Source organism: Maniola hyperantus, chromosome 1 (assembly GCF_902806685.2).
Source record: "Maniola hyperantus chromosome 1, iAphHyp1.2, whole genome shotgun sequence".
In the NCBI taxonomy this organism is placed as follows: domain Eukaryota; kingdom Metazoa; phylum Arthropoda; class Insecta; order Lepidoptera; family Nymphalidae; genus Maniola; species Maniola hyperantus.
In genome coordinates, this window is record NC_048536.1 from 1,821,873 (window position 1) to 1,841,085 (window position 19,213).

Genomic DNA, 19,213 nt, shown 5'->3' on the forward strand with positions numbered 1-19,213 from the left:
AATTGGGTTGAAATATCGACAAATAAAACTATTAAATTAATCGTGGCATGTACCCGTTATCTATATATATAAAATATATATAAAAGGAAAAGGTGACTGACTGACTGACTGACTGACTGACTGAATGACTGTCTGACTGACTGACTGATCTATCAATGCACAGTTCAAACTTCTTTACGGATCGGGCTGAAATTTGGCATGCAGATAGCTATTATGACGTAGGCATCCGCTAAGAAAGGATTTTTGAAAATTCAACTCCTAAGGGGGTGAAATAGGGTTTTGAAATTTTGTAGTCCACGCGGACGAAGTCGCGAGCATAAGCTAGTCTACATTAAAATACAAATATTCAAGTTTGAGTATTGAAAAATTGAAATAAATAAGAAGTGTGCACTCAGAGAATCATCATACAATTACGGTTAAAATATTGAACAAAATATACAGCCTTTCCACCAATACCGTATCGTACTATCGGTACGGTGTAATATAGTGCAGTTAGGTTATTATAAAAGGTAAAACTCTTGATAAGCCTCTGCGCGTCGTGATTTAATATTCAACTTCACTTCTGGTATGTTTATACTTACCTGTTTGAAGTCTTCGGGCGAAGGTGGCGCGTACATACTCCCAAATTGAGTCATTTCGCCGTCTAGTTGTAATATTTCTGTAAAAGAGTTACAATTTAAACTTCTTAGTTACCAACTATGTCACAAAACTTTGGACAGGCTTCTATCATTGGCTTAGATAAGCCCGACTGTTTAAGCAGGATTCGGGACAAGATATTTCATTCGTTTCAATGTATGACACGGATTGTTGAAAGAATAAAAACCAGAACGCGGGATGGTGCACAAAAAAAAATTAATAATTTTAAAAGTAATACATATTATTACAAAGATAGTAGATAGAATACACAAATAAAAAAGGAACAAAATAAGATATACCTTTGCCACTATCGAATCCTCGGTACAGTTGTGGCTGGGCGTCCATTACGATGCCAAGAAGCGGCATGTAAAGTGCAGCTACTCTTGCTTTCACATCCGGCTGCGACAGACGAGGGTCTGCGTCGTGAGCCGTCAGGAGAGACAGCACTGCGTTGACTGCCGCGCATTGTAGTACCGGGCTCCTAGACCACAGTACAAAGACTTTAAGGTATTCCCAGGACATCGGGTATCTTAAGAAAATTTCCCCTCCGTTAGTAAAAAAAAGGTATGATTGTGTTTTTACTTCTTAATTAGAACTTTAGAACAAGAATTATATTTTTCCCCGCGTCCTTTTTATCACAACAAACTTGCCTTCCGCTTCAGGAAAGTCCGAAAGTGTGGATATGGGTATAACCTTTTATAACAAAATCCCGGAAACTATTTTGGACTTGCCTTAAAACAAGTTTAAACAACCAATTAGAAGTATGCTTCTGAACAAAGCATAAAGATTATCTTTATAAATGATAAAAGAGCGTGAATTTGACCTGCAGCTCGTGCCAGCAAATACTTTTCTTATACATGGCATAATACTGTATATCAAATCTTTGAAAAGAGCAACCGCCGTGTTTCTTGCTGGTTATTTTCGGTAGGAAAGGCATTCCGAACCAGTGGTAGATGCATCTGATATGCAATTTTTTTTTTTTACATTTTTTAGCTTTATTTACTTTGTCAGACGCTTTGCCTCGGTTCCACTCCACTCTGTAGTTATTACCATGCGCCAATGATTTTTTTTTTTGGCTTGGAAAAGTTTCTTGAGTTCGAAAAATTTGAGCAAAACTTGATATGGAGAAATCAAAGTACTGGCGAGGTAATTTAGGTTAAAGCCTGGTGCGGAATTTGTGATACGGCCTTGCGTCAGCCGTCCTCTGAGCCGCCGCCGGACCCCGACGGCACCCGATGGCCCCACCAGTAGACTTAGCTATACGTAGTGCTCGTGGAGCTGGACATGACATGGAGGAATCAATGTATAGGTACTTACTGTAATTCTAGTGCCGCGGTGAGATCGGCAAGCAGAAGTCCGGCGAGGTAATGCCTGGTACGGAATTCGCCGGAAAGCGATACGGCCTTGCGTCGGCCGTCCTCCGAGCCGCCGGACCGGGCCGACGGTGCCGGCGATACGGCGCCCGACGTGCCGACGGGCAGGCATAGCGAGACGTAGTGCTCGTGGGAGCAAATTATACGAAGGAACGATAGCTGAAAAAAAGTTTCGTGTATTCATGTGCCGTGCCGTTACTCCAAACTTCTAGTTTCGTCGAAGTTGCAACACCCTTCTGTTTGTGTCAGTACTGTTGGTTGGAATTGTTGATAGTCTATACACGGGCTAACGCCTTCTGATGATTTCTAGGAGACAGCTTTAGTATTATTCAATAGACCCCTATTGAACTCTGGTGACACTTGATTGTGGTGATACGTGTAAAATAGAAGTTAAATAAAAGTGTATTAAATGGTTTAATCTGAGTTTAATGTTTAACAGTACACTCTACAAAATACCCAGAAACAACTAAGCGGGATGAGCGCGGGGGTATGCTCTGCTGCCGCTCTCCACCGTCTTCTCGCTGATATTTATTTATGGTAATGCAACTAGTTACAACTTCAGAGCGAACTAGAACTTTGGCGTCAGAGTGAAAAACAGGATCTTTCGGTAAATCGGAAGGTCTAGCAACCACGTAGTTCTACGGACCAATTATTTATTATTAGTTATTACACTAGATGGAGTTATAGCTTGTTGTCAATGTGTCAGTTTGTGACCAACTAGTCGGTCAAAATATTGCTGTTTTGCAGCATTTAAGTAAAATGTTTTTAAATTCTATTGGTACTATTTAACTTATCTGACGAAGTCCGAGATGTTGGTCCGGCAAAATAAGAGAAGCGGTCGACACAATCTTCAGCAATGCCTTCAACAGGGAAAAATGCCGCAATATCGGGAAGAAAGTCAATGTCAGACAGTCAGACAGAGCGCCAATAGCTCAACCGGTAAAGGAGTGGACTGAAAACCGAAAGGTCGACGGTTCAAACCCCGTCCGTTGCACTATTGTCGTACCTACTCCTAGCACAAGCCTGACGCTTAGTTGGAGAGGAAACGGGAATATTAGTCATTTAACATGGCTAATATTCTTTAAAAAAAAAAAAAAAAAAGTGATATATTGAGAGAGTCACGATCATCAGACCGCGAGAAGAAGAATTTACCTTATAATGCACCAGCGGCACGGCGTCAGGTAGTGAGGCAATCTTGGCACACATCTGCTTGTGGTATCCGCGTATGAGGTTGAACACGTATCCGCGATCGACTATACTCAGCAAGTCGAACAGGAAGAACGCTAGGCTGTTGTTCAGGCTTTGCGTTAGGCGACTGTTTTTGCCGTATCTGAAATTTTTTAGACATAACTAGCTGACCCGCCCCGGCTTCGCTCGGGTGGAATTTAGAAAATCGAGATGGGGGATGAATTTCCAAAAATCCTGGAACACGTATTTTTTCATTTGTGACCGAAAACCCAAATACCAATTTTCATGCAAATAACTTGAAAAATGACGGACTTTCTTACAAACTTTCATCCCCTATTTAACCCACTTAGGGGTGGCATTTCGAAAAATCCTTTCTTAGTGGATACCTACTCTTTACAGAGAAGACACCCTCAAAATTTCATGTCTCTAGGACCAGTGGTTTAGGCTGTGCGTTGATATATATGTCAGTCAGTCAGTCAGTCAGGAGTCAGGACTTTGAATTTTATATATATAGATAGATTTACTTTGACGGAATCTATTTTAATGTAGATAACGAGTACATACCACGATTAATTTGATGGTTTTATTTGTCGATATTTCAACCCAATTGCACGGGTCGTGGTCGGGTTTTAGCAATTTGCGGGACTATTTATCAGAAAACCTTAAGTGTATTTTTTTTTAAAGATTTTACCAAATTATAAAGAAATATTGTACTTGGAAATGATCTCCGCTGTAACGTTGTTAACTAGCGTGCTGAGGTCGTCAGTGAACTGGTCCGGGAAGCGCGCCTTGCGAGGCGCCTCGTGAGCCCCGCTCCAGTAGAGGTACTCCACCATGGACTTTATCATCAGCTCGAACAGTGCCCTGGGGACAAGTACCAGCAAATAATAATTGTCCAGCTTTTCATTGTTACTAGCTTTTGCCCACGACTTCGTCCGCGTGGTCTACACAAATTTCAAACCAATATTTTACCCCCTTAGGGGTTGAATTTTTAATATCGTTTCTTAGCGGATGTCTACGTCGTAATAGCTATCTGCATGCCTTTCAGCCCAATCCGTCCAGTAGTTTTTAGCTGTGCGTTGATAGATCAGTCAGTCAGCGTTTCCTTTTATATTATAAAAAAACTGAGCAGCTTTGGTCTATAGGCAGGACTAATTATTCGAGAAATCTTGGGTCAATCTATCAATGTAAGTAACACATATATATATAAATATGTATAGATGCACAGAGACAAATAGTACTCATACTTATATACTTTAGATCAGGACATCTCGACGGAACTTAGAATTCTATAGTCGTTAATTTTATTGAAAGTTGAGAAAGTATATATGGACAGAAATAATCATCATCATCATGATCAACCCATCACCGGCTCACTACAGAGCGCGGGTCTCCTCTCAGAGTGAGAAGGGTTTTAGCCATAGTCTACCACGCTGACCATGTGCGGATTGGTAGACTTCACACACCTTTGAGAACATTATGGAGAACTCTCAGGCATGCAGGTTTCCTAACGATGTTTTCCTTCACGGTTAAAGCAAGTGATATTTAATTAATTAAAACGCACATAACTCCGAAAAGTTAGAGGTGCGTGGCCGCGGGATCGAACCCCCGACCTCAGAAGGCGGACGTCCTAACCACAAGGCTATCACAGCTATAGGAAATAAATAATAAGATACTATAATTTGTATGTTTTACCAAGAGTTCTGCATCGCCAGATCCCTCGTGGCGCCGCTGGCTACGACCCACTGCAACGCCAATTCTTCGTGAAGAATCTTGCACGAGCCATCCGTGAGAACTATTCGAAAAATTATTAATTTAATCTTTCAAACAAAAACTAGTTACATATTAATATTTTATTAATATATTTTACACACATTTTAAAACATCATGTTACGGACATATTTTATTTTAAAACTACCTACCTACATCTGTTCATAATAGTATGTATAGTATGTATGTAAGTATAAGACTACAGAGGAATTGTGCAGTGCTCAGACAAGCCGCCAAGCGCTTACGAGCACGAAGAAACCAATATTGTAAGTGTTTTTTCTGTTTGTGTGGAAAAAAAAAAAAAAAAAATCTACAGTACCCAGCAGGAAATATTGTACATCGACCTTTAAAAAGAGATAGCGGTTTCGTTGTCTCTGTCGTTGAGACCGACAAAACGACACATATTATGTATGAGTGACAGAGACAACGCTCTACAAAGCCGAAATCTCTATCTAAAGGTCGATGTACAATATTTCCTACCGGCTACTGTAAGTTCCTTCCAGTGGACATTATCTTAGTATTCTTGTATACAATATGCAAAGGTTTAAAAATTAAAATCAGGATTCAGATGCTCGACAAAAGTTAAATATCTACGTATTTTTAGTAAAATTAATTTTGAACAGACTAGCAGACTGGACCTAGTCCAATCAGTCAGTATGTCAAGAAAAAAAATTCAAGTAAAAAAGTTAACGGTACAGTGACGATTTAATCTTCGGACCAAAAACATCCATAAAATAAAACCTTTGCTAATGAAATGACTGACTCACCAGATGGCGGTAGTGGTAGCCCAATGTCTCTATCAGAGAGCGAGGGTCGTGGGATGCGACATTGGTACTGAATATAGCTGGTTATTAGTCCGCTGCGGCCGTGGGCGTCACAAGTGGCGCCCTCGTTCATGTTCTATGAAACGAAAACGAAACATTTATGTTCCCACTAGATTTCAGGACCAAAGCAGCAGAAAGATAATGCTAAAAGATTTTACAAGTAATAAACTGAAAACGCAAATAATAAAATATCTCAATGCTCTAAATTATAACGAAACTGAGGATCTTCTGATTAAAATAATATGATTGAAACAAAGTAGCTAATATAAACAACAAATAATACACATACACACACACACACACATACACACCTTAACACACGCACACACGCACTCGCATACATGCACACCACTATCACTTGTAATATACACCGGTATAACATGTCCGACCTTAGAGCACCAAATTGTAATAACATTTATTCAAGTTTTTAGAAATGGAGAAGGCAACCCACTGTAATACAGTGTTTACTAGTGCAGGGGTTGCCCATTCATACGTCTACTAAACCTAGGTCTACTTAATTATTACTTGTTTTTTATCTGTATTTTATATGTAATTTACTATGTAATAATATCCAATTGATGGGAGGCCATTCAAGTGCCAAAAGAACCTTGTTGCACTGTACTTACAGTGATATCAGTGAAGAGATGAGCAAGACACGTGAAGACGTCTTGCGCGATGTTGAGCGTGACTCCTGCGAGCGAGGGCGGGGCTACCAGTAACTGTAGCAATTTATCCGCTACCACTGGTAAATACCTCGCTAGAGCTTCTACATTAGCGGTCGGTAATTCTGATATACTGTAAACAAATATAAGGGCTTATATAAATAGGGCACATATGCAGATTATTTATTTATTTATTTTACACTTTATTGCACACAACACAAAGTAAACATTGAAAAAACACAATACAGGATCTTAATCTAATAGCTGTAGCATGCAAAGGCGGCCTTATCGCTAAAGCGATCTCTTCCAGGCAACCTTTGACGAAAGGAATCACGAAAGCACGGGTTGGTGCGGCAGCCGAAAATGGCCCTAGGTATATTATATTATTATAAATTAGACTACATACACAGTACATTCTAATAATATACAAATATATATAAATATATATACCTATATACATATCTCTATAATATACTACATAATTTTGTTTACATAGATAAATAATAGTTCTTCAAACGATTTTTGAAGGAGTTTAAGGATTTCGCCTGACGTATTTCAGCTGGGAGTGAATTCCAGAGTTTGACACTGTTACTGGTGAAAGAGCAGATTATGTCAGGAGGCCGTCGAAATGCATGGAAAGCTGTATTTTAGGCTACTCCTGCGCTCCGCCTCTGGAAGGTGCGAAAGTCATTTGTGGGAATGAGTGTAATATTTTATAATAAAATTCCACAACCAATTTTAGACTTGCCTTTACACAAGTTTAAAAAATGTGTTAAAAGTATGCTCCTAAAAAAAGCATATTATACAGTCGCAGACTATGTAAACGATAAAAAAGCTTGGATTTGACTCGCTCCAGCAATGCACTGGGCTGCAATGGCTTGTATAGTACGGTATAATAACATTGTAAATTGAAAAATTAAAAAGAGCAACCGCCGAGTTTCTTGCTGGTTCTTCTCGGTAGGAACGGCATTCCGAACCAGTGGTAAATTAAAACTACCTGACTATTCATAAGCACTTTTAAAAAGTTTACATGAATAAAAAAACATTCTATTCTATTCTTACTTTGTCAATAACTTGCTGTCATATACCTGGCCCGTAACTCAGTTTCCATGTTCGCGAGGCCGATCCTTGGTGGGATGTTTCCTTCTTGCACCGCTTCGCAAGCCAGCACAAATCGCTCGATATAACCATCCTAAAAAAACGGAATATGTAACTTTTCAATTATTTTGCTTGACAATTTAACCAAACATGTAATACAATGGGGCCAATTCTCTTGTACACAATTTCTAAACCTAAACAAAATTAACAGGTTTAAATCTAGTGCTATACTTTTCTGCAAGCAACATTATGAAAGGGATAGCAATAGATTTAGACGTATCATTTTAGTTTAGTTTAGAGATTGTGTACAACGGAATTAGCCACACTGGCTCCCATAGTAAACCCTATAAAATTTGAGTTGAGCTATATTGACGACTCAATTTCTGATTAAAGGTCTACTTAGGTTGCGCTGCGCGACACAGCGCGGCAGCGCTTTGCTCCATACAAACTCATATAAACTCTGCAAATATATTTGACGTGCCGTATCGCATCGTGCAGCGCAGCGTAAATGCGTTTGGATAATTAAGAAACATAAGATTTTTGACTGTAACTAATTAAAAACTGTGTTTGCCTTTAGCATAATATGAGAGATTCAAATTTTTAGAAGGTTGGAACATTAACAAAACAAATCCTGAGCAATAAAGTATCAACTCAAAAGTCTTTGCTTTATTGCCTTTAGTATCCAGGAGCACTGAAACACAACAGTGACATAATAACTTTAATCAATAATGTACTTGCCCTTGTGCCTTAGAGGGAATGCACTAAGAATACGTTAAAAACGGAATTTCCGCAATAAGAAGTGCATAATTTCCGCATGCGGGAAAGTGCAGAATTTCCAATCGAATATGTTGTTTCGAAATGCTCAGAGAGCCATATATGCATCATTCGCGTTTTTCCATGCATCCGTGACATTATCCATTTACGGAATTTCTGCGTTTTTAGTATAGTTTTTGCAGTTCACGAAGACGAGTGGTTCATGCTCGTGTTTAAGTCATATCGGTATAAGTAAGATACACTAAATGTTTGCGTTTGCGAGCGCCTGATTGGTCCGACATGCACGCACACTTACGCAATGTCCCTGTATACGACGTAACCACAAGTAAAGTTCTCTCGCCTACGTGAATAGGCTAGTTGACACTTTTTTTAAGTAGGTCTTAAATGGTTAATTTGTCCTATTAGATCAAAAAAATTAACACTATATTTTTTTGCGCCCTAAAAACCGTAAAACTTTAATTTAAAAATATATTTTTCTTAGACAGCTGAAAACACTGTCGGCCATGTTTGGCCGATAGATTATCTGTGCTCTGACGTCATGCATTTGTAAACAACAGCATAACCTTAACCAAACTTTATTAACCAAAGTTTAATAAACATGACTTCTATACTAGTTTACATGAAAAATATAGTAATTATCATTTGTTTGTTTACATATTTAATGACGTGACATCATGGCTGACAGCTTTTCTGAGTTTCAAATAAAAATAAAAACTGTATTTTTTTAAATTGGATTTATATATCCATCCTGCGTTTTTAATAATTGTTATTGATATATTTCGTTGTCTTAAGCAAAATACTATAATAAATAATCATTTACTGGACGAAATTAGATATGAGTCAAGTAGTCTATTGCAAGAACTGTACTGCATTTCTTTGCCCACATCTAAAAATGTCAATGCGAAATTTTCGGACGGGTTGAGGCGATATTCCGCGCGCGGACTTTCCGCTAGATTGGCCCAGCCTAAATTATAACTATGCGGACATTCTGGCAAAATCAGGCGCAAAGGCACGTCAGATAGGCCCAGAGCCTGTCTGCGGTATACCTAAAAGCCTGGTTCAACTCACCCTTCTAACCTATTGCTACTATGACACACTCAACCGCTGGAGAAACTTGCCAGGGTTAAACCACTCGAAAGCGCTGGTTAAATCCTTCAGCAAGAAGGTAGCATCTGAGGTGCTGTCGCTTAACAGAAGTAACATGTGCATCCTGGTGCGAGCTTTAACGGGTCACTGTGGCCTGAAAAGGCACATGTATAACAAGCTCCAGGGCTCGGACATCTGCAGGCTGTGCCACGAGTCTCCCGAGACTCCGATGCACATTATCTGCTTCTGCCCTGCTCTGATGCACAAACGTAGCGTCCACCTAGGGAGACACATCATTTATCCGGAGGATGTTACTTCAATTCCAGTCAAGAAGGTGCTGCTGTATCTGGCGGCCACAGGATTTGATAAGGAAGTGTGAAGTGGAGGCAAACACAATAGATCGGAGACGGTCGCAGTGATTCAGGGATAGCAAGGACCTGTATAGCCCCAAAGAAGAAAGAAGAAGAAGAAGAAATTATAACTAACACTTACTTGTGGATGTACAGTGGTATAAGCGTCCAGGGTAATGATGAATATGGGCTTGTGGTTGTCGATCCACCTCGTCCCGGGCAACAGAACGTCCGGGAAAATATACGAGTAGTTAGCCGGCGGCTCCTCCTGCATCACTGGCAGATTGAACTCGCCGCATGTCAGTTTGCCGTTGCGGCATAGAGGGAGCCACTGGAAAGTAAGAAGTTACTGTATTGCAGTCTGTCTTTTTGAAGAAATATTTAGCCCCGCAATCCTGATCTGGGTTAGGTCAAATCAATTGGACAAGGCCTTGACTGATTTTCTTTGGGCAACCTTACTTTTAGGGTTCCGTACCTCAAAAGGAAAAATGGAACCCTTATAGGATCAGGTTGTTGTCTGTCTGTCGGTCTGTCAAGAAACCTACAGGGTACTTCCCGTTGACCTAGAATCATGAAATTTGGCAGGTAGGTAGGTCTTATATCTGATATTCGGGAAAAAATCTGCAAACCGTGAATTTGTGGTCAAAAAAAATTAAATTGTGGTCATGAGCTCATATTAGCAAGTGATGTTGGTCACCCAAATCCGCGGGTAGTTTTAATTTTATCTCGCCGTTTAAAGGCCGCAAGTTGTCAGTATACATACCGAGTATCCCAGGATGGTCTCGACGCTCTTCTCCTGTTCGGGCGCCACGGGCTTGCGTTGACACGACACGTGGAGGAATGTGAACAGCAAGTGATGTTGGTCGCCCAAATCCGCGGGTAGTTTTAACTTTATCTCGTCGTAGAGTGACGGATTCCTGAAAAACGAATATTTTTTGTAGCTCTCCAGAGATTGCGATCAAATTTGAATTTAATTGTTTCTAGAAATCTAGACAGATTTAATAAATTCAAGCCAAATAAATTTTGCTAGTATTCTAAAAAGCTCGATTCTATCATTTTATAATTAGTTCGTTCTTCGTAAGCAATGACCTTTCAAATCGAAGTTAGTAAGCTACTCTTTATTCTCAAAATTGTTTTTCAAATACTTAGTAATCTAAAATTCTCACGAACGAAATAGTATCCTCAAAATTTGGCTTAAAATATAGATGTTTCAAGGATCATAACTTTCAAAATAAATGTAATTTTACTAAATTTATTGTTTTAGGGCATAAATATAATGGAGAGATAAATCGATATCTGGCTTAAAAGGTCTATTACCAAATAATACTTATATATCCTGCAAAAAAAAAACATCAGGACATGAAGTGCGAAACAGGCTCACTTATTATGGTATAACACAGTGGTGTAAGCCTCCGTGCTGAACTCGGGACAGGAGCTCCGGCCGAATATCGCCGGCAGCGCGGCCGCCTGCTCCTCGCCCGACATCAGCTGCACTCTCACCTATGAATACAGGGAACCAATACAAAAAGGGTTGATTTAGTTTAGATAGGCTAGTTGACACTTTTTTTAAGTAGGTCTTAAATGGTTAATATTTGTCCTATTAGATCAAAAAAATTAACACTATATTTTTTCGCGCTTTAAAAACCGTAAAATTATAATTTAAAAATATATTTTTCTTAGACAGGTGAAAACACTGTCGGCCATGTTTGGCCGATAGATTATCTGTGCTCTAACGTCATGCATTTGTAAACAACAGCATAACCTCCCAAAGTTTAATAAACATGACTTCTATACTAGTTTACATGAAAAATATAGTAATTATCGTTATTGTATCATCCGAGAATGTAAAAACGCATCGATAACCACAGGAAAGTTGTGGATTAGAGTGCCCAGTGAAATAATTAATATACGTAACACGCGAAGACTTACTTAAAGGGATCCTATATCACTAACGACTGCAACCCAAATTTATTTTTGCAAAGATCACTTTGTTGTAAGTCTTACTTAATAACTTATTCAATTTATAAAGAGAAAACGACAATTTTTTACGTTTACTATGAGTTTTTAGAAATATATAAAAACTAGCTTATGCTCGTGACTTCGCCCGCGTGGACTATATAAATTTCAAACCCCCATTTAACCCACTCAGGGATGGAATTTCAAAAAATCCTTTCCTAGTGGATACCTTCTCTTTACCTACAAAGAACACACCCACCAAATTTCATGTATCTAGGACCAGCAGTTTAGATGTTTAGGCTGTGCGTTGATATATAAGTTAGTCAGGAGGACTTGAAATTTTATATATATGGATACTATGTTATTCAATAGGGATGACATTTGTTTGTTTACATATGTAATGACGTCACATCATGGCTGACAGCGTTTTCTGAGTTTCAAATAAAAATAAAAACTGTATTTTTTTAAATTGGATTTATATATCCATCCTGCGTTTTTAATAATTGTTATTGATATATTTCGTTGTCTTAAGCAAAATACTATAATAAATAATCATTTATTGGACGAAATTAGATATGAGTCAAGTAGCCTATTGGGCTCGCACATCGATGGGATACGGTTGAAAGAATCGTACAGTACTACCACTTTTGTAGCATCGGCAAAATTCGTTCGTTCGAGAGAGAGCGAGGGGTGGTGGGGAGGGAGGGGGAGAGGACAGACAGGTGATAGAGAAAGAGAGGTGGAAAGAGACATGCGAGAGGAAGAAAGAGAGGTGAGAGAGAAAGAGAGGTGGAGAGGGACATACGAGAGGAAGAAAGAGAGGCGAAAAGAGACATGCGAGAGGGAGAAAGAGAGAGTTCGTTCACATGACGCTTAATTGCAAATACTTACCGTTATATTCCTAGCAGAAGCCGTACGGGACGCGTACGCCGACAGGTTCAGTTCGCGCACGTTCAAAAACAGCAGGTTGCGATAATGAACGTGCGGCAGAGCGGGCGCCACTAGCGGGAACGGCAGGATTTCCTTACACGGACGCATGTTCTCCTCTACAACAATAGAGAAACGGGTAATATCATCCCTACTCATATTAAAAAGGCGAAAGTGTTTGTTTGCTGGTTTATTGGTTTTGCCTTCAATCACGTCGCATCACTATCGCTGTCATTTTACAGCACGCAGCACAAAATATTGTACATCAACCTAAATATTGTATTGTGAAAGAGATAGCGGTTTCGCAGAGCGTTGTCGCTGTCGTTGAGATCGTCAAAATGTCACATAGGTAGGAGTGACAGAGACAACGCTCTACGAATCTGAAAGCTCTTTCTAAAGGTCGATGTACAATATTTCCTGCCAGCAATTACTGTAACTTTATCGAGCCCCTGATTAACTGATATTCTCCATTTCGTGTGCCTGGTCCAAAGGTTGTCCATCGCCATTCAGCGTGGCAATGCTGCCAGCTTCATGGGCACCTTTGGCCTAGGGGTAACCAGAGATGGACTTTTTGACGACGTTGTTACGGAATAACAATTTTTATTTAATTTTGTATTTAGTTTTAAGAATTTTTGACATTATTTATTGTAATTTTTTTCGTGTGCCTATATTTGGGTTTTTAAAAATTATGAATGAATGAATGAAATATTTATAAAATGAAAGATATATAAGTAACAAAAAATAGAAGTACAATTTAGCAGCCTCGCTTTGAAGCAATCTCTACCAGGCAACCAGGTCGAGGGATTATGTTGGGGGAAGTTTTTGATATTCCATGACAAAAAGTATTCTATGTCTCTAAGATGCAAGCTATCTCTGTGTGGCTCCCTCTGTCTGTGTGAAAGGAGCAAAAGACTTACCAGTGAAAGGCGCAAGCTTAGCCAACTCTGGCGTGAGCCCATTCTTGATTTCATCAGGACAAGGGGCGACTTCGATTTTGAGTGTTCCGGGAATACATTTGAGCTTCTTTGGCGCTGAGCTCGGCCGCTTGATCTCCGCTAGGAATTTATACAGGTCCTCATCTCTAAGCTTGTCTGTTTCCTGTTGTTAATAAATAATGATACCTAAACGAAGAACTACGTCGTCACTTAAACTTATGTATTGATACAATAACAGTGTTATTAGGTTATGGGCCCAGCATGATTTTACGGCGTTCTGGGCCCATAACCTGATTTGTACTCGTAACAGTAAATAAACAAGTGAAAAACAATTCTTCGAAAACGTTTTAAGCATGTTTCGCAAGTTTCTCTATGTTGCACTTTACATGCTCAAAGTGAAAACGAAACAGATTTTCTCATCCGACAAATCCGTCTCATTTTAATTGTGTCTTAAGTCTGAGCAAAGTCAAAGTACGCTCTACAAACTCTACTACTACTGGTACTATTTGTTCTACTTTTTTTTTCTAGGAGGAGGAAAAATCCCTAACGGACTTCTGTCTATCGACAGGGTGTGTCCGACTCGCACGGACTAAAAGACCTCCCCCTCTACGAGATCAGCACGGAACCGAATTACATTACTTCGTGCTGACCCTCTGGTTGCTCTCTCTCCTTTTTTTCTTGGTTTTCTCTGTCTTCCCTTCGCATCATTATGGCTCTCAGCATCTGACCGTATCTGTGCCACTCATCCTCGCTTGACACCATATGAGCTACCAGATTTTGGGTGTTGACACAGTAATTTGCTCCCTATGCTGCTTTTCTAAGATCCGCGCACGCGGGACACTCAAAAATCACGTGTCTCGGGGTCTCTTCCTCTCCTATTTGTTCTACTTACCTGTTTAAAGAAGCTGGTAACAGTGATTACAATCGGCTTGAAGCTATCCAGGTGGGCCACGAGATCGTCCGCATGCGGCGTGGCTGCGGCGCGACGTTCGATGGAACCCTTCCGAGTGAGGGAACCTCCCACCTCGCCTGCGCGACGACGCAGCTGTTCCAGACTACTGGATGACGCTTTGCGATCTAGGGGGATCAATGGTTTCAACTGTGAATTTGTATCGACGGTTTGAACTTTATAATAAGTGTAATAACTAAGGGCCGGTGATAGCTTAGTGGTTAAGACGTCGGCCTTCTAATCGGAGGTCGGGGGTTCGATCCCAGGCACGCTCCTCTAACTTTTCGGAGTTATGTAAATAAAAAATAAAATAAAAATAAAATGTGCATTTTAAGTAATTAAATATCACTTGCTTTAACGGTGAAGGAAAACATCGTGAGGTAACCTACATGCCTGAAAGTTCTCCATAATGTTCTCAAAGGTGTGTGAAGTTTACCAATACGCACATGGCCAGCGTGGTAGACTATGGCCAAACCCTTCTCACCCGTGCTTTATAGTGAGCCGGGTTGATCATGATGATGACTAAGGTCCGGTGATAGCTTAGTGATTAAGACGTCGGCTTCCTATTAAGGAGGTCCGGGGTTCGATCCCGGATACCTCCAACTTGACGACCTCCCTGGCGCAGTAGTTAGCAATGTTGTCTTATTAGTGGGAGTCCCCGGGTTCGATTCCCGGCAGGGGTTTTTAATTTATTAATTGCCAAATTTCTGGTTTGGACTGGTGTGAGGCTTCAGCTGTGGCCAGTTACCACCCTACCGGCAAAGCGGTACCGCCAAGCGATTTAGCGCTCCGGTACGATGCCGTGAAGCAACCAGAGGGGTATGGGTTTAATAAAAACTGCCATACTCCTTCCAGGTTAGCCCGCATCCATCTTAGATTGCATCATCACTTACCACCAGGTGACATTGCAAGAGCTAACTTGTATCTGAATAAAAGCAATTAAATATCACTAGCTTTAATTTAGTATTTTCAATTTTCGAAGTAAGATAACTATAACAAGTGGGGTATCATATGAAAGGGCTTCACCTGTGCATTCTAAAACTGATTTTTATTTATTTTTATGCATTATAGTTTTTGAATTATCGTGCAAAATGTCGAAGAAATACCACTGTAGTACGGAGCCCTCGTTGCGCGAGCCTGACTCGCACTTGGCCGGTTTTTTGTTGCGAATTTCGTTAGGTCTTACCCAGACTGTTGGTGTTAGAGGTGTTGGCGGGCGACTCCTGCGGCTGGGCATCTCTCTCCAGACTGTTGGAGCCGCTGAGGATGTTCAGCAGCGACACGGCACTCCACGCTAGCGGCATGCGGTAGCGGCCCAGCCGGGAGCATGCCGCTTGCGCTCCAGCACGGACCTTCTCACGATTCTAAAAAAAAACAATTTTTTTAATAGAGATCGGCGGCGGGTCATCTGATGTCAAGTGATTACCCCCGCCCATAAACATTTGCAGCACCAGAGGAACCGCTGATGCGTTGTCGGCCTTTCAGGAATTTTTTGGTCCGCCTCACCAATAACCCCATGTTGTAATCTAAAGGGAACACCGCCGAAGGGAGATCGATTCAGAGATCATGTTAACTCGCCTTAGTTTTCTTTATGTTGTTACGAAATTATATGATTTGTATGAAAATTACAGGTGAGGATTGCGTGACAGACGCTAAAATCAGTACCCTTATTATAAGTAAAAATAAAAAAATGTTAAAGAATAGGTAGAGCAAAACAAACCTTATCGTCCTTAATATAAGGTTCGACACACTCATTGACGTCTCCCTGTAGGACCTTCTCAACTCTAACGACCAAGAAGACGTCCGGGGAAGGGTTCAGTATATCGAACACGGCACTACGACTCAGTGTCGACAGATCCGCGTGAGGGATGTGAGTCGACAGCATCTGGCGAGTGCACTCCGAGTTCAGGTTGAAGTAGAAGTTTTCTGACAGTTTCTTCTTTTCTTTGGCGTCGTAGAGGGCCATTGAGGCGAATAGCGGTTCTACATCCAGTTCTAATCTGTGAAGGAGTTAAAAATGTATTAAATTGATATTACGAACGTAAATTCCAGTTATTGGTACTAATATAATGGCACACAAAACTTAAACCATACTAAATTGATAGGAACAATGGACGGAAGGTGAAAAAAGTGTTAAGACACCTGAAAATTTAGTTTTGTACAACCGAATAAGTCAGTCAGTAATTAAACATTTTTTTGAGAGGGTTTGAATTAATTTTATATTTTTGTCTAGGTGGAACTGCTATGGGAGCGTTTTGCACTATTATCCTTAAAAATCTCCTACTATTAAGTGATTAAAATAAATAAAATAAAAATATTTTTTATTCAATTAAACTTTTAAAAGTGCTTTTGAATCGTCAGATGAATTTACCACTGGTTCCGGATGCGATTCCTGCCGAGAAAGAACGAGCAAGTAAAGATTAATGGAAAACGTCACGACCAGCAGCAATGAGACACATACACACACAACTCAGAAGACACAAAGAGAGAAGAGGGATCATAAAAAAATCTAACAAAATAAATTCAAAATGGAGGTAAATCTCACTTGAGCTGATGGCACTGCACCAGAATCCTGTGCCCCATCAGTTCGCACGGCATCTCAGCGGCCAAGCGTCTTTCTACCGCCTCTTCTTCGTCCAAATATGGTGCATACAGTCCTAGAAGATCTGCCTGACGAGTCTCCAGCCTGGAAACATTTGGCTACTTGAACACACTTGATATTTTGTTGTAGTCGACGCATTTTAAACTGAGTCGTCGAGATATCTGTCTGATTCGCTCGCACTTACAGGTCGTAGGTAAGTGGGAGCTAAACAGACAGATAACTCGACGACTCAGTTTAAAATGCGTCGATTATAACAACAAGTTGGTTTGGCGTTTTTTTTTTCAGGACATTGCCGATTGAGGCAATCAAAAACCAAATGAAGAAAACTTAAGGTAAGGTAAGGGCTTAGGTTGTCATTCCATCACAGATGTGCAAACATTTTATTAGATGATGATTTTATAGATGATGCCCGCGACTTGGTCCACGTGGATTTAGGTTTTTGTAAAAATTCCGTGGGAGAGCTTTGATTTTCCGGAATAAAAAGCTGCATATATCAATTTCCAAGTGCACACTATCTCTGTACCAAATTTCATATACATAAATCGGTTAAACAGATGTACGATAGCCTACATCCTTCCCCAGGATGTAAGCTAACTCTGTACCAAATTTCATCAAAATCGGTTAAACTGTTGGGCCGTGAAAAGCTAGCAGACAGACAGACACACACTTTCGCATTTATAATATTAGTATGGATTATGAGGGCAAGTGGCCGGAGATATGAACTGAGAGGATGTTTATCGAGGGATCTAGATTGCTTCAATTTCATACTTTGGGGGAAATTGGCATACAAAGCTATCAAAATGAATGGTCTCTCTTGGTAGATTCCACGCTCCAACTATACAAAAAGCTTGTTAGGAAAGGGGACAACCATAAGTCAATGCAATGAGGTTACAATTTTATGATCTTACAGCGAAAGATCAGTTGCTCCAATTAAAGTTAAACTGTTATAATTTCTGGAAAAAAGAAACATAATTAAAGCAAAATAGTTCAAAATCGGCCCAGAAATCACGAAGAAATCGTGTACAATCAAAAAATGGATGTTGATTGGGTACTCCTTTGGTCCTTTGTTTATAATTGGCGCCATTTGTCTATGGCTTGTTGACCTTGGCGGCAGTCCCGTTACCAAATGATACGAGCGATACGAGTGATTACGAGGTTAAGTTACTTTTTATTACATTAAAAAACATAACAAATTAATAGATTTTGTTTTATTAACCAACTATTACATCAAATTTTATTTGTTATTTTTATTCGCAAAGCATTCGCAGTAATTTCGCGGAATGCGAATGCGAATATTCGTTACATCACTAATATATTGTGTAATGTAATAATTACAAAGTAAAAGTAAAGCCTAAACAAATATAAATATAATATAATAAATAATGAATTCTAGCCCAATAAACTACCGCTATACAAAAAATCACATCATTTTATTACTACAGTCCAAGACCCTATCTACTTGTGTGACCCTATTCCAAAAAAAAAAGAGTTTTTTCGCTGACGGAATTCCTCTAGATGTAACCCTGGTTTAAAGAGCATGATAATTACCTTTTGGCTTCATTAATAGCGTCGACCTGATCCGGAGGTCTCTTCTCGAAGACGTCAGGAAGCAGAGGATCTGAAGAGGAGCTGCGAAGGTCCAGGCTGGCCCAAGAGCCGCGAGGAGTGAGGGTCTCATTGCACGATGATGAAGAAGATATGGAGGCTACTGATTGACGACCACTTGATGGCTGAGATTCACTGAACTGAATAGAAATAAGGAGAAGAGAACATTATCATGTAACTTATTTACAGATTTTTAGGTTTGTTTGGGGTAGCTGTTCCAATGACCTAACTTTTAGACACTCTCAAAAAATACTTCATGGAATAAGGTATCCTAAAACCATTATCAGGTTTTTTTACTAGCTCATGCTATTAATCCATACTAATATTATAAATGCGAAAGTGTGTCTGTCTGTCTTTTAGCTTTTCATGGCCGCCGATTTTGATGAAATTTGGTACAGAATTAGCTTACTTTCCGGGGAAGGACATGGCTACTTTTTATTCCGAAAAATTAAAGAGTTCCCACGGGATTTTTAATAAA

At 39.9% G+C, this 19,213-nt stretch overlaps 1 protein-coding gene across 4 annotated transcripts in view; it reads right to left on the minus strand.

Moving 5' to 3' along the window:
- Positions 1–19,213, minus strand: part of Zir (dedicator of cytokinesis) — a 375,809-nt gene that overhangs the window by 354,726 nt on the left and 1,870 nt on the right. For all 4 annotated transcript variants that reach the window (XR_011237051.1, XR_011237052.1, XM_069500474.1 and 1 more), the window contains 19 exons: positions 18,679–18,875; positions 17,074–17,214; positions 16,249–16,528; positions 15,715–15,892; positions 14,472–14,656; positions 13,562–13,742; positions 12,609–12,763; positions 11,143–11,261; positions 10,525–10,678; positions 9,904–10,092; positions 7,542–7,645; positions 6,418–6,586; positions 5,735–5,867; positions 4,893–4,992; positions 3,912–4,061; positions 3,162–3,339; positions 1,954–2,168; positions 936–1,117; positions 582–658 (listed from right to left, as the gene is read on the minus strand). Coding sequence is in view for 2 of the 4 variants with exons in the window: in XM_069500474.1 (XP_069356575.1) it covers positions 582–658; positions 936–1,117; positions 1,954–2,168; positions 3,162–3,339; positions 3,912–4,061; positions 4,893–4,992; positions 5,735–5,867; positions 6,418–6,586; positions 7,542–7,645; positions 9,904–10,092; positions 10,525–10,678; positions 11,143–11,261; positions 12,609–12,763; positions 13,562–13,742; positions 14,472–14,656; positions 15,715–15,892; positions 16,249–16,528; positions 17,074–17,214; positions 18,679–18,875 (3,087 nt within the window). In the remaining 2 variants the exon portion in view is untranslated. The remainder of the gene's footprint in view (positions 1–581; positions 659–935; positions 1,118–1,953; positions 2,169–3,161; positions 3,340–3,911; positions 4,062–4,892; positions 4,993–5,734; positions 5,868–6,417; positions 6,587–7,541; positions 7,646–9,903; positions 10,093–10,524; positions 10,679–11,142; positions 11,262–12,608; positions 12,764–13,561; positions 13,743–14,471; positions 14,657–15,714; positions 15,893–16,248; positions 16,529–17,073; positions 17,215–18,678; positions 18,876–19,213) is intronic.